At 36.1% G+C, this 13,694-nt stretch overlaps 1 protein-coding gene across 3 annotated transcripts in view; it reads right to left on the bottom strand.

Annotated features, from left to right (window-relative positions):
• The window catches only part of MMS22L (MMS22 like, DNA repair protein), a 92,645-nt gene that overhangs the window by 55,850 nt on the left and 23,101 nt on the right, over positions 1-13,694 (bottom strand). For all 3 annotated transcript variants that reach the window (XM_037392324.1, XM_037392326.1, XM_037392325.1), the window contains exons 11-14: positions 12,601-12,663; positions 6,992-7,111; positions 6,341-6,564; positions 3,570-4,079 (exon numbers count right to left, since the gene is read on the bottom strand). In XM_037392324.1, the coding sequence (XP_037248221.1) occupies positions 3,570-4,079; positions 6,341-6,564; positions 6,992-7,111; positions 12,601-12,663 (917 nt within the window). The remainder of the gene's footprint in view (positions 1-3,569; positions 4,080-6,340; positions 6,565-6,991; positions 7,112-12,600; positions 12,664-13,694) is intronic.

A 13,694-nucleotide genomic window follows, 5' to 3' on the forward strand; every position in this document is an offset into this window, starting at 1 on the left:
AGATACACTGGATAATCCTTTCCTATCATGATTTCTCTCACAACCTCAAGGCTAGACACACTCTTAACAGACAGAAACATCCATTTCTGCTGTTATCCATGGCCCAATTAATGTAACTTTTAATTAGAGACAGGTTTACCTGATTAGTATTCTTGTAGAGTTTATGAAATTTACGCGCTGAAATACTCAATAACTTTTAATGTCGTTCAATACTGGCAGAAAAGTACAAATGGGCATAAATACTCAAGAACTGGTTTCAAAATAAAATTACCATCTATTATGTTATTAGGTTTGTGGTACTTCTCATTTCTCCTATAGGAATCAGTAGCAAGTCTCCCTGAAACTAAGCAAAGATGTTTGGAGCACAGCAGCGATTTTACACTCGGGCATGTACTTGCATTTTATAACTGCGTAACTCAGTGCTAATACACTACAAAACCAAAATGCCAGGATAGTGATAACGAGAGAAAGCTCATGTCAGAGAAATACCCGATTACAATAAAAGACATTTTAACATGTTTCAAGCTCTTCTTTTAAGAATAACATATTGCAATGCTGGAACCTACTGTTTCCAGGCACTCAGCAGATTTCTGAGTGTGTCCATTTTTACAGCGTGTTCTGTCAAATCCATTGAATGCCTGTATTTTTATTAACCTAGGATTTCTTTTTGTGTCATGAGGCACTCAGATGTGATAGGTAGTGCTAGAGATGCGGAACAAATGAAAGCACACACAGGCAAGCATCCTGCATTTCCCTTTCATTAAATAAGAAAAAAAAATCAGAATTCTAAAACACTGCTTAAAAACAGAATGAAAAGGAAAAATATGTATCTGAGCTAGAAGCTGAATGCTACAAGTAAACATAGGAAGGAAATACTTTGCCTTTTTATTTTGGGAATTTTCTTGATTATATACTGTTTATTTTATATATGTTTTTTAAAAGGACTGTATCAAAATACAATCTTACACTTCATACTGAATCTCATTATGAAGATCAAATACTTGGAAGTGCCAGCAAGTAGCATCTTGTTTCCAATTATCCATTCACCACATATCAAAAACTGATAAAAATGAGTTCTCCTGCCAAGTCATAGTTCTATTTAAAATATACAGACACCAAAATAATCATAATGGTAATAATAATAAAAAAGGTGGTTAAAAAAGCTTATTTAAAACAGTCTAAGCATAGGTAAATACAACAATCAAACGCTACCAGTACTTTTTCTAGCAGACAAGAAAACCATAGGAAAAAATTGGAAAGAGTTATTTTGAAACACAGTAGTATAAAAATGGTGAAGGTGGGGGTCTCCTTTCAGATGCCTTTTAAGAAAAAAGAAAGGAAGAAAACAAGCGCACTTTCAAAACCTTGGTATGCCAAGTTTTAGCCCAGAGCAAGCTTTCACTGCTATGCTACAAACCCTTGAAAATAAAGGTTTATAATGGAAATGCTGATAGACCCTTAACCATAGCAGCATGAATAGCTATAATTAAAGAAGAGCTTTTGGCTACACCTCACTGCAAACGAAAAAGATTGCCATTTCTACAATGTTCTCAAAGAAAAGCAACTGGGAAACCTGGAATGCAATTCTAGCAATCCAAGATATGTTAAAGGGGACTGCTAAAACTATTTGACATTTTAAGCTTTCAATACTGAGGCATTTAGTTAATGTTACCAAGTCAGTATTTTCATAATGCTACTTAATCAGCAATAAAGAATGCTCCTGTGAGCCATCATCTGGGGTTAGCAGAAAGTGGCATAAGAAGTTATTATTTCCTAACAGCCTAGAGGGAGCTGCTTCGCTCTTTAATCAGTGATCTCACTTCCTTCCTACCTGTAAATTCCCTGTCATACAGTTATAAAATTATTAGAGTGCAGTGTACAGAAAAATTACATTTATGAAAGGCCTGCTATCTTATATATGCATGGATTTTAAAAACAGGAGAGAGATCGGCATTAAACCATTTCATCCTTTTCTGAGTTTGCAGACAGACCAAGGCTTAATCAGTCTAGTTAAGGCAATAATAATTTAACATCTGCTTGGCCCAAAGCCATCCAGATTTTTTGCACCCAGAAAGTGGTTTTAGCGTTGTTTTACTTGTATGGCTACAGAGGAGAGAGAACCAGTAACATTCTCCTGTTCCACGCAAGCTGATGATCAAAGCATTTTATAACTGTTAAGGAATTAAGCTTCTCTGCAGATGGAATAAACAGGAAGGTAACAGTAACCAAATGTATAAATACAAAAGCTGATATAACTGTTAAAAACAAGGCTGTAATAATCTCTTTCATACCAATTAGTATTTGAGCCTGTTGGTAATTCACATATGTCAGCAGACCTGCTTTTTGTAAGAAGAGGTATGAATATCGCCCTGTACCTTGTCTGTGATGACCTGAGAAGTCTGTAATGAACTTCTATGTCCTCCTTGTTATGAGATGATCACATAACCCCCAGGTTCTGGAAAGCTTTAAAATAATGCCAACTTATGAAATAGGCAACTTTTTCACCAGTCTCAAATTTCTCCCCATTTCATCTTTAAAAATAACACAATAAATGCTGTGTATTAGCTAATGGAGAAAATATCAGTATTTTTGAAGTCTCCAATTTATTCCAGTAAATACATTCAGTTGCAGTGAAATAATAAATAATAAATCAACTAAACTTAGTTTCACGCTTCATCTTTTTTCAAAAGACTGCCTGAAAAACAGTTGTCTTTGGATCTATAAGCTATTGACAGCTGCAGTCAAACTACTAGACAATAACAAAGAACCTAGTTAAAGAGAGATCTTGCATATAAGCCTCACTATTCCTATTATGCACTCTTCCACAGTTCTTTCCACATATATCAGCCTTGTACACATTTGAAGTAATGGCAGATCAATAGCCGCCTCTTAATATCTTATTAAAAAAAAAGCAGTTTGGGCTTCAAACTGGAGGACTACTTCTCAAAGGCATCAGTAGACAAAAATATGCTTATTGAAGGGCACTGTGGATGTTGAAAACTGAACTAGTACATCAAAGCAAAACTGCTTTAAAGTGGTAAAATATGATTTCCTTCTTTCCTATCGAACCCCAGACAAGTATTTAAATCTCTATAACTGTTATATTTGATTGCAACCTTGGTGAAAGAGGAAAAAATAGAATGAAGAGTCTGAAAAATAGATTGGATTCACTGAACAAAACAAAAAAAGCCAAAAACTCCAAACATAAAACTCCCCTCCCCTAACTTAAGTAATTCAGTACAGATAAAAATTTTGAAATTTCCTGTGCCAAAAGAAAGACGGTATTGTCTGAAAGGTGGCAACTGGATGACTTTCTACAGAGTCATTAATTCATAACAAAATATCAGGGATGTCAAACTTAATATCCTAAAATGGTAAGGAAACATTTCCAAGATTCTAAATGCAGTGAGATATTAGTGGATTTTGAAATTCAACATATTCACAGTCCTCTGGAGATTTCTCTTTCCTTTTACTCTATTTCAGTAAGAAATTAATATGAACTACAGTTTAACCCTAAAACACAAAACCAACATGCCAGTCTACATCCACAATTTAACTAAATAACTTACCGCAGTCTGGCTAGAACAACCTGAAGAAAATTTAGGACCATACTCAGTTCAGATCCTCGACAAGCAGGCAGTAGCATAGTAAAGCCATCATTTAGCAACTTTTCCTCAGAAAGGCTCAAGTAGCAGCTGGTCTCAAACACTTCTTGGACACCATCAATGTAGGTTGAAAGCAGAGTCCAGAGATTTTGTTTCTGTGCGTAGTCATTTTTGGTTACTAAAAACGCCTTTGCCTTCTCACGGAAAGCATTTGAGAGTTTCTCAGCTAGAACACTAATGTCCATGTTCTTCTCCACATAAATTAAAAGGAAAGCAAAATGACCTCTCCAGATGAGAGCTCTCTGAGACACAGTGATGGAGGACGGAGTCATGAAATCCAAAAGATCCAACACTCGACTCACTATATCTTCTGTCTCTGCAACAATTGCCAGCATGAGGAACAGGTTAAAGAAGTTCTGCAGCCCTACCTCTGTCAGCTCCTGCATTCTTCTCCGATGGAACTTGGAATAAATTCTACATTAAAAAAAAACAAACAAAAAACCCCAGTTAAGGTACTTAAAGTATGGAATTTTCTATCTGCTTGATAGACCAAAATTGTATTTTCATGCCTTTGGTTTACAGTTATTCTCTTCCAATAACCCTTAAACGTAAAATACTTTCTTTTCCCTCCCCTCTTCTACTCTTTTGGCTACTGGAACAAACGTGCTATTTCACTTTCTGCTCTTAATACAAGGTACGCATTAAGAGTTTTCAACCACCGGTACAGCCTAACCTTTCTCCCTTATCCAAAAGCTAGTACAAAGTTGAGGAAAGTGTTATGAGCAGACTCTCTACTTTGTCTGTGATAGGTGTCCTCCATACCATGCCTTCGCATCAATCAAATTTAGCCCATGAGGGGTGCCAGGAAAGGAAGTTGCCAATGGCATCTCTTTGCAACAGCAAACAATTCCTGTACCCCAACTTCTTCCCTACAATCTCCCATATTTACATGTGGCACAAATAAGATTCTAAAAAAAGAAAAAAGGACCAAGTGACCCTCCTTCCTTTAGCTATTGATTTCTGTTCTTCACATTATCTGCCACAGGTGCTGTGATCAAAGGCTCACCTACCTAACCACCACAGTAGTAAAAGAGAGGGGAAGATTTCTGATGGCAAACTCCTTTTCTCCATAGTGCTTTGCTAAAATCTGCGCCAACCTGTATCGCACACCTACTGTATGGACTGCAGACTGCAAGTTTGGAAGAAAACAGGAAAGCCGAGGCATTTGGGAGAGAAACCTCTCTGCAGCAGGAAGATGTTAAGAAACTTTAAGCCGCATTGCTTGTATGACAGTGCTCAAGTCATATGTAGCTGATGGCGAGAAGCATTGCTACTTTGCTACTTTATAGTCGTTGACAAAAAGCAGAAGGCTTTACATAGGTGTCTTTTCTGTGACCTTTGCTCAGATCTGGAGTTTTAGATAAATGTCACCATTCCTATAACACAGGAGTAAGATGAAAATGGCTTGCTGAACTTTTTGATTTGTATGTTTAAAACCTTGGGTATATCCTTCACCTTTAATTTAAAGTAGGTTCAACATACAGTAGTTAAACATCCATAAATGCTGCTTTCCTATTCTGTCACCTGGAAAAATAGTTGGAAATGGTGCTGAGGTTATCAAATCTAGCCACCAAAAATTACAGCAAATCCAATTAATGTTGTTTAGTAGTAAATTACTACTGACAGGCATTTACGTTCTTCATGCATCAATTAATGCTTGGTTAGCTGCTGAACACAGAGTTCATCCCAAAATCATAGCTGTAGGCTGTTAAATTTTGCTACTTGTGTAATTGATTTATTCAAGGTAGAAATGATGAATACTGTTGAGCAGAGTGACACAGTGTGTGTTGTGTATTATTGCTCCCCCTCTTAAATTAGGGAAAGTAACAAGCTATAATAGCACAAAAATGTAAGTATAATTTGTTTTCAGTAAAAACAGAGCAGCCTAATTAAAATTACTTAATACATTTTTAATTAATTTTATTAGTACTTAATAAAATTTTTTTAAAATCAAATAAAAACCCCAAAACAAAACTAATTCTAAGTCTTCTATATCCAATAAATTTTTAAAAGTTAGCACTTTTAAGGCTCAGTACAATCTCATTACTATAATAAAAGTTTTAAGAATTCAGTAAGCATCTAAAACATCAGGATTTTGCTTTAGAGCATATATATTTTATGGTTTTTATATAATGACTGACCATATGTCTTAATTAGTATGTTTCCAAATTACATGAAAAATTAAAACCCTCACAAAAAAAAATATTGTGAGAAATTTTGGAAACCATAAAAAAGAAAAATGTAAATATAAATGAAATTGCAGGCCTAGCAAGAGCCAGTCTGCATGTTTTTGGACAACACAGATTACATGCAGCTCAAACAGAATTTCTGTGCTTTAATTACGTTACCTGTCTGGCAATAGGGTTGTATCACTGCATAGGTTGCCAGTATACCAAATTCCTGGCATGTGGGATGAAGTAAATCATCACAGGGGCTATGGATGCCAAGGTGATTCTTGGACCCAGCTCTTGGACCCTGTCTCAGCTGGCAACAGAAACTTCAGGGAACAACTGCTTTCTTTAAATTATGAATCACCCTGGATCCCTCATCCCATTTACTTTCTCATGAGCACAGTACCCCTTTCCCCACCCTGCTTTGGTATGTGGCTAGAAGGGCCATGCTATCTGACTGACCGGACCTCTTACAACATGAGACAAACTAAATAGCAGCCATACCGTCCTTTAATTTGTTTCCAAGGATGCATGCCACTGTTCTCTGCTTCCTTCATCATCTGTGCCAAAATGCTGAGAAAAATGAAGTAACTGTTGCTGGACTTGTACAGGGCAGGGATCTGCTGTTCACAACAGCACCTTTTCACCAGCTCAAGCATTGACAAAGAAGTTTTACTAATATTTGCCAGATCCTTCAGACCAAGCCAAGGAACAGTAAAGCAACTGTTCTAAAAGAATAAATAAAACCAGAGAAGATTATAAGTAACAATAAATCCTAATATTCCAAAGGCAGTAAGATACAATCCTTCACACAAACAAAAGGGTATGCTCCCACCACCACTGAAAAAACAATAATGAGGAGTGCAAATGTGCAAAGTGTTTTTACAAGATCTTAAAATCCATAGTCCTGATGAAAAATAAGACTAAAAATATGTTATAATTAATTCTATTGTGACATAATATAACAGACCATAACATATATTTAAACGTGATTTCTTAAATATAAATACAGCTAATTTAGGGATACTGCCATTGACTAGTCAGTTTTACAAAATTTTAGCAATGAAGCCTGGCTAGAGAAGAATCAGAATTAATTGCTAAAATTCAAGGACCGTCCACAAGTAATTCTACATTTTTATATATTCATCTACTTACCAGGTTCTTGCTGTAATAATCCCAGAGTATGGTGACAATAGATAGGTTCAAGTCCCAGAAACTACACAAAGTCAAACAGCACTGAAGATGCATTCGTAAATGTTCCTCTAACACACCAGTCTTGAAAAGGGAATAAGTAGTTTATTGTAGGAGGGGAGCATCACCTTGTTTACACATAAACTCAATACTACCAGAATATTAAGAATAATTTCCTAATATAATTTTTTTAATGATACAATGTTGGGTAAATGCATCTGCTAATATGAGCAATGAACTAGAAGATAAAAGCTGACAACTGCATCCTGCAACCCAGCCAATATTATAGTTCATCATGTGCCATTTCAGGCGCTCACCTTAAGAAAACTGCCAACTCAATACTGTGAGCCTAACTTGAACCATGACTGCTTGGTACAGAACCTCACAAAACAGTAAACGGGACAGCAGGTATACTGAATGCATGAGTCAGCTGCACACCTCAGCCCTCCTGTCATGCAGGTTCAAAGGAAAGCTCATTCACCACCGAGACAGAGGGAAGGTGCAACTTTCTGAGACCTCATCTTTCTAATATTCCAAACAGGAAGATTTTTTCTTTCTGATCATGTTCCTTCTCAAACTTCTGCAGCATGGCTATACTGCTAACTTCCCAGACAACTCTAAATCAAGGGCAAATAAGTCTCTGAACAGTGGAGTAATAATAATAATAAAAAAAAGACAAAAAATGTCCCACACAATTTTCATATTCACCAGTTCCAAATTTTGCACACAAAAAGAAGGCGCCTCATAGGAACAAAAATAGGAAATGCCAAATGTGAACACAGTGATGCATCCAGGCTGTAATTGTGGGATACTGAGAGTGGCACTCCCCTCATCCAGCATTTGATGTCAGCAAAACTGGACTTGCGTCAGAGCTAGGATATTATGAGCTCCATGCTCAGACTGAAATCAATGTGTTTAATCCAGTCTATTTTAGACATCTACTTTAGGATGAGAAGTATAGGACGATAGACCCTGGAAGGGCTTTGTTGTCTCCACTGACTATAAAAGTGGTTTAGTGGACCAGCTTGTGTGTAGTTGTCTTAAAGAAAGACTTTTATACATGTAAGTAACATCTCTGGGATACTAGTGAACTTGTTCTGTGACAAGAGAAACCCCTGACCTAGCTTTCAAATACATTTAAACATTATACAGGCCTGGAATTTCTAACAGCATAAAATAAGCTAAAAAGGAATAATAAGGGTAAGAAAAATAAAGAAGATACAGGGTGAGTTTTATGACGCAAAATCATAGCCCCAGGAAGAGAAAAAAAAGGAAACTATGCCTCAGATAAATACTGGGAAGATAAATATTATCCCTTCCAGTTCCAATTACAGTGCTAGGTTCTGAATTATGTCCCAAGCTCAACCAGCTCAGAAAATGCTTAAATTAAAAAAAAAAAAAAAAAAAAAAATCACCGATACCAGCTGATGGGAAAAGATAGCATTAGGTTTTATTGGGTTTGTTTTGTTTGTTTGGGGGTTAGTTTGTTTGTTGCTGCTGCTACTGCAAGAACAGGACTACTGCTCTTACCCACAACGCTGCTTCGGACGGCTTATTATGCTTTAGAGTTGATTATTTTTCCTGTTTTCAGTACTACACAAAGGAGTTGCATAACTCATTAACTTATCTCTACCTGGCTCTACATTCATGTGGAAAACATTATTTGCTACACTTTATCAGAAAATTGTAAACAATTATACCAATCATCTACAATAACTTCTAATCATGTCTGCTTTCTCTTCTCATGAACAGTTAATGTACAGCATATGGCTTCTAAAGTGGTGCATTTCTAGAACAACTTGAAAATTAAAAAGGCATTTTCAGTCGTCCTAGAAAATTATATATTCAAGACATTATGTATAACAACATGCAAAACCCACTGAAATAGAAACTCTTCAAGAGAGACTCATTAAAAAATGTACAGAACAATAGTTCAAACACAATAAAAATGCCTATAAATGAAAGGTGCTCCTCAAATATTGGTTTTATATATGACATAACTATTAAATCAGTAGTCTTCCCAAAATAAACTTATAAAAAAAAAACAACACAAGGGACAGAACCGCAGCCATTTTCAACAACTACTATTTTTTATGAATATGAGCAAGAGTGTTGATACAAAACAAAAAACTGCAGCTGAATATATCTATTTGTCTAGAGAGATCTATGCAGTGATGAAAGATGTAAAAAAAAAAAAAAAAGCCAAACCCAAAGCATGCTTAAGGGCCTAATTCAAAAACAATGCTCCAGTTAAATTAATTCACCAATAAACACGGTACTGCGAGCAGCTTCAAATTTCAACCAGTATCTGTCCAACAATAGTTTTAGAACAGTTTCCGAAACCCAGATAGTACTGAAGGCTTTATCTCAAATTTAATATGAAAGAGTTCTCCAGACTTCAAATACCCTGGGATTAATGGATTCTCTCATTGCTCTGCAATGGTCTCTTGCACTGCTGGAAATACTATCAGAACTCTTGAGGTAGTCAGCTTTTAATTTATCGCAGAAGGGAGGAACACCAGATACTATCAAAATTATAGTACTATCTAAACACAACATTTTTCTCTTATGACCTCCTACTGCAGTAACAAAATTGGTTTCCTAGAACTCCAACAATACTTCTGTATCTCTTTTAGAGTAGAATTAAACAAAAAATATAGTGAAAGTATAAAATTGTGGCAGTCATTAAACAACGTGAAACATTTATTTTCTAAAATGAGAGTAGGAGCTAATAAGACAGACTGCTATTAGTTCTTATAAACAAAAATGCTTTTGATGCTCACTTACAATAAAACTTTGTAAACACAAACACATCTTACACTGACAATCCATAAATTTAGTCAGTTTGGTGTTGCCTAATATACAAATATTTTATTCCTAGCACAACAATTTTCATTTTGCAATACAACTAGAATTGTAAACCAGCTCTACTTTTGTCATTAACCCAGTAACAGAAATCCCAAATTACAACAGAAGTGGGGAATACCTCATGTAACTAGTTTCCCCCAAAATGCCCTTTTTTGTGACACAGATGGGATATCTTTCACACAAGCAATTGTCTTCAACTCTATCCATCAAGAATTATAAAAAAAGAGAGCAGTTCTGGCTGAGAAACTTACCAGTCTGTCAACTGAAGCTGAAAGGATATATCCAAGGAAGCAGCACTCTACACATGCCCTCCTGTCTTTATTTACAGCTCACAAATAAAGAGTATTTTTGATTCCTATCTCCATTGGCTCCCTAACCTAACAGCATGTTCACATTTATTCCTTGCTCAGAAGCAGGCTGACTGTAACCTTATAAAGAAGGAGTTCCTACCTGGAGACTGGGCACTGCAGCACCCCTCTGCCACTTTCACTTGGACATGGGACACCTTCCTCAGAAGTCTTTATCACCCCCAAAATTAGGCATACGCTAGATGAAGGTGGATCAGGCTCTCCGCCCCCCACAAGGGCTGCCCTCTGTGTGCTGAGGGTCACTAAACTCAACAGTTTTACCGAAACCACCAAAATGCTGCAAGTTTAACACTGGTTAGTCATTTTTGCATCCCAATACTTAGCCATCCTAAGGATGTTTAAGTTAACTCCAGCTTCTGCTGATTCATCAAAGGTGACCATTCTTTTCTCTGCTTTCATGATCCTCCCCTACCCTCAAAATCAGTGTCTGCACAGTGCCTATTTAATCATCTTTTCACAACACAGAAATTGAAGCTCACATGAAGAAAAGTTAACAGTTACTGGTAGGAGAGAGACTATCAATTTACCTTATAAATGTATGATCTGATGGACATCTATATGATGAGATGGACATACCTACTGGTAAAAGAATCTCCTTCCTAGACACTGTCAAGATGGCCAGTGGGCAGGGATAGAAGTGGGATGCATTTTCTAATAGAAGTACCTATATCCACTCATGCATGCACATAAGCTCTCCAAGGAGCATTTCCTACTAGCAGGTAAATCCATAATGCAAGAAAAAATAATGAACAAATTAAAAATAAAAAGGAAATAAACTAGATTGGTTTTAGACAGTTGGAAATAGTTGCAAACATACCCTTGGCAAATGAGGGTTTATTTCAATTTCAACAGTGGTGACCTTTGGAAATTAAAACAGGTAACGTGCCTCATGTTACTGCATCATAATTGACTCATTCAAATCTTCTGAACCTGGCCATCTAGCTGCCTTTCTAAACTGTCTACAGCTCAACACTTGGTTAACAGAAGCATCAAAAAGCTGTGTATTTCATGTATATTCAGAGTAATCTTTCTTCAAAACAATAAACAGTCACAAGAAAAGACCAATATTTTGAAGAAAAATATTAACCACAAGTGTCCTCTTACTGTTTCTAAGGTTGCTGACATACAGAAGATGCAACATAAGAAGGTGGCTAATAATAATACAGTTTTTATGCTTCTTATCTAAATCTCTTGTTTATCTCACAAAATAGTAAGTACTCAATAAGTGATGTCATCACTGTAGTTTTAATGTACATGCACAGTGTGTGTATTCAGTTATACATTCTGAATTAATTCAAGGAGCTGACCTTTTAAGCTGAAAAACTATATAAGCAAATGTTAGTTTATGTATAGCATGATGTTTCAACTTTTTAATACCCTGTTGTTTCAACTACCCTATCAACTACAATATCTTTTTGTAAAAGCTGTAGTTGTAACAATCATTGTTCCATACTCCAGCTTCAACCACAGCTGTTGGCTACTGCATGAGCAAGGCAGCAATAATAATAAAAAAAGAACTGATTCCTCTTCTGCTTTCAACAACAGAACTTTGCAGGACTTTTTTTTTTATTTCATCCAAGACCAAATAAAAAATATGTTTATTCTTGTCTTAAGCATACACAAATTACAGAAATTTTTATAGGTGTTGCTAATACAGCATTTGCAATTTGTACCATGCAACTTGAGAAAAAAATTATAGAGCTGCAACGTAACATATTTAAAAACATGATGAACAGCATATTTAAAATCATTTTAAAATGAGAGCAATTCTGACCTCTGGGCCATGAAGCACTGCATTAACAGTTCTGCAGAAAGAAAAAATGATAAGGTATGAAATGAATGCTCAGAAACTAGAACCTTATCAGTAAGAGTTTGATTCAAGCCTGTAAGACAAATTGCTCAGCAAGGCAAGTCACCTTCCCGCTGTGATGAGGATATAGCTGGATTTTCAATGTAACTGACTATCTCCCCCTCATCATGTCTCCTCAACTTGATATCCTCAAATTCAGTATCTGGTTTACATTTTCTAAGCATCCAGTTCTTATTCTGAATACATCTTGTCTGAGTAGCCATATACCCACCCTTCCAGGATAATTATCTTTCTCCTTTATCTGACAATTTAGCATAAAGCACAACCACTTTAAAGCAAGAGTAACTGCTAACAAGGAGAGAACGTATACTGCCGTAGTTCAGCTACATCAAGGATGTTCATTTACTTGTGATAAAAACACTAGAATTCCAAAAACATTTAGATGGACTTTGTTTCATGCACTGTCTTTTCCTGAAAGCATCCCTGACACTTTCCTTGTTCATTATTTCTTCCTTTTACACACTTACTTGAGCATCAATGGATTTTTTAAGGAGTTCTTCCACAAATTTCCAATTGGATTCCTTCTGTTTCTGAAAAACAATGATTATCAGCATGAAATAGCATTTGTATTCCTCACAGGAATCATTACGTAATAACATGAAAATAAGCAGACAAGCAATTTCCAGATATACGGCATTTCATGACGGTATACTGTAGTCATCACTGAAAACAGCTTTTTTGTTTTATGAATGTAATTGCTATCTGTCCTAAAACTTAGGCCTCCAATACAAATAAAGAGCTGAAAATAAAGAGTATGCCATTTAAACTGCTTTGGCTTATTTGCACTCCCAACCTTCAATTTTAGTAAAGCAGCAAAATATTCAGGCATTTTTGCAGTATGTCTTACAATTTTTCTTTAACATTCTGTAAAAGGAAGATACAAGGGGTAAGAAGAAGGAAAAGGTACAATCTCACCTTTTCTTTGTTTTTTCATTTTAAATCAAAAATACACTTCTAACTCATTTTTCCCAGGCCAAACATTAAGGCTTGTTTTGGCCAATTCAGTAAGGAGCTGGCCAGATATTAATGGCCTGTATAGCTAGGAAAAAACACAGGATATGTCAATAATGAGTAAAACCCAGGAAGTACATAATCAGCATTCCCAGACAGTTCTAGCTAGCACTTACGTCAGATTTTTGACTGCTGTATCTTATTTTATTAATGTTATGTGAAGACCTACACATTGACATGTTCCTACTGCAGACTCCAAGTAAAGCTAATCAACTGCTCAAAAGCCAGATTTATCAGATGAGTAGGTATTCCAGAGTCATGCTAAATGGCTATGAGACCTCTGAATGTCTGAATCAGTCTGCTTGGAACATGCTTTTAGCACTCCCATAGTCCAAGGACACACGATTTATACAGAAGTTGTTTATAGCCAAAGTTCCAGCTCGTCTGCAGTATACAGATCACCTTATAAGATCCTGGAGTAATCTGGAACAAACTTCTAATATCAAGTAGAACTGGACTACAAGAGCACATCCAGGTTCAGGCCAAACTCAGGCAAGAATGACAACAACCACTTGCTGCACATTATTTTTTTTTTTTGAAGCCTCAATTT

The sequence above is a fragment of the Falco rusticolus genome, chromosome 6 (assembly GCF_015220075.1).
Source record: "Falco rusticolus isolate bFalRus1 chromosome 6, bFalRus1.pri, whole genome shotgun sequence".
Classification (NCBI taxonomy): Eukaryota; Metazoa; Chordata; class Aves; order Falconiformes; family Falconidae; genus Falco; species Falco rusticolus.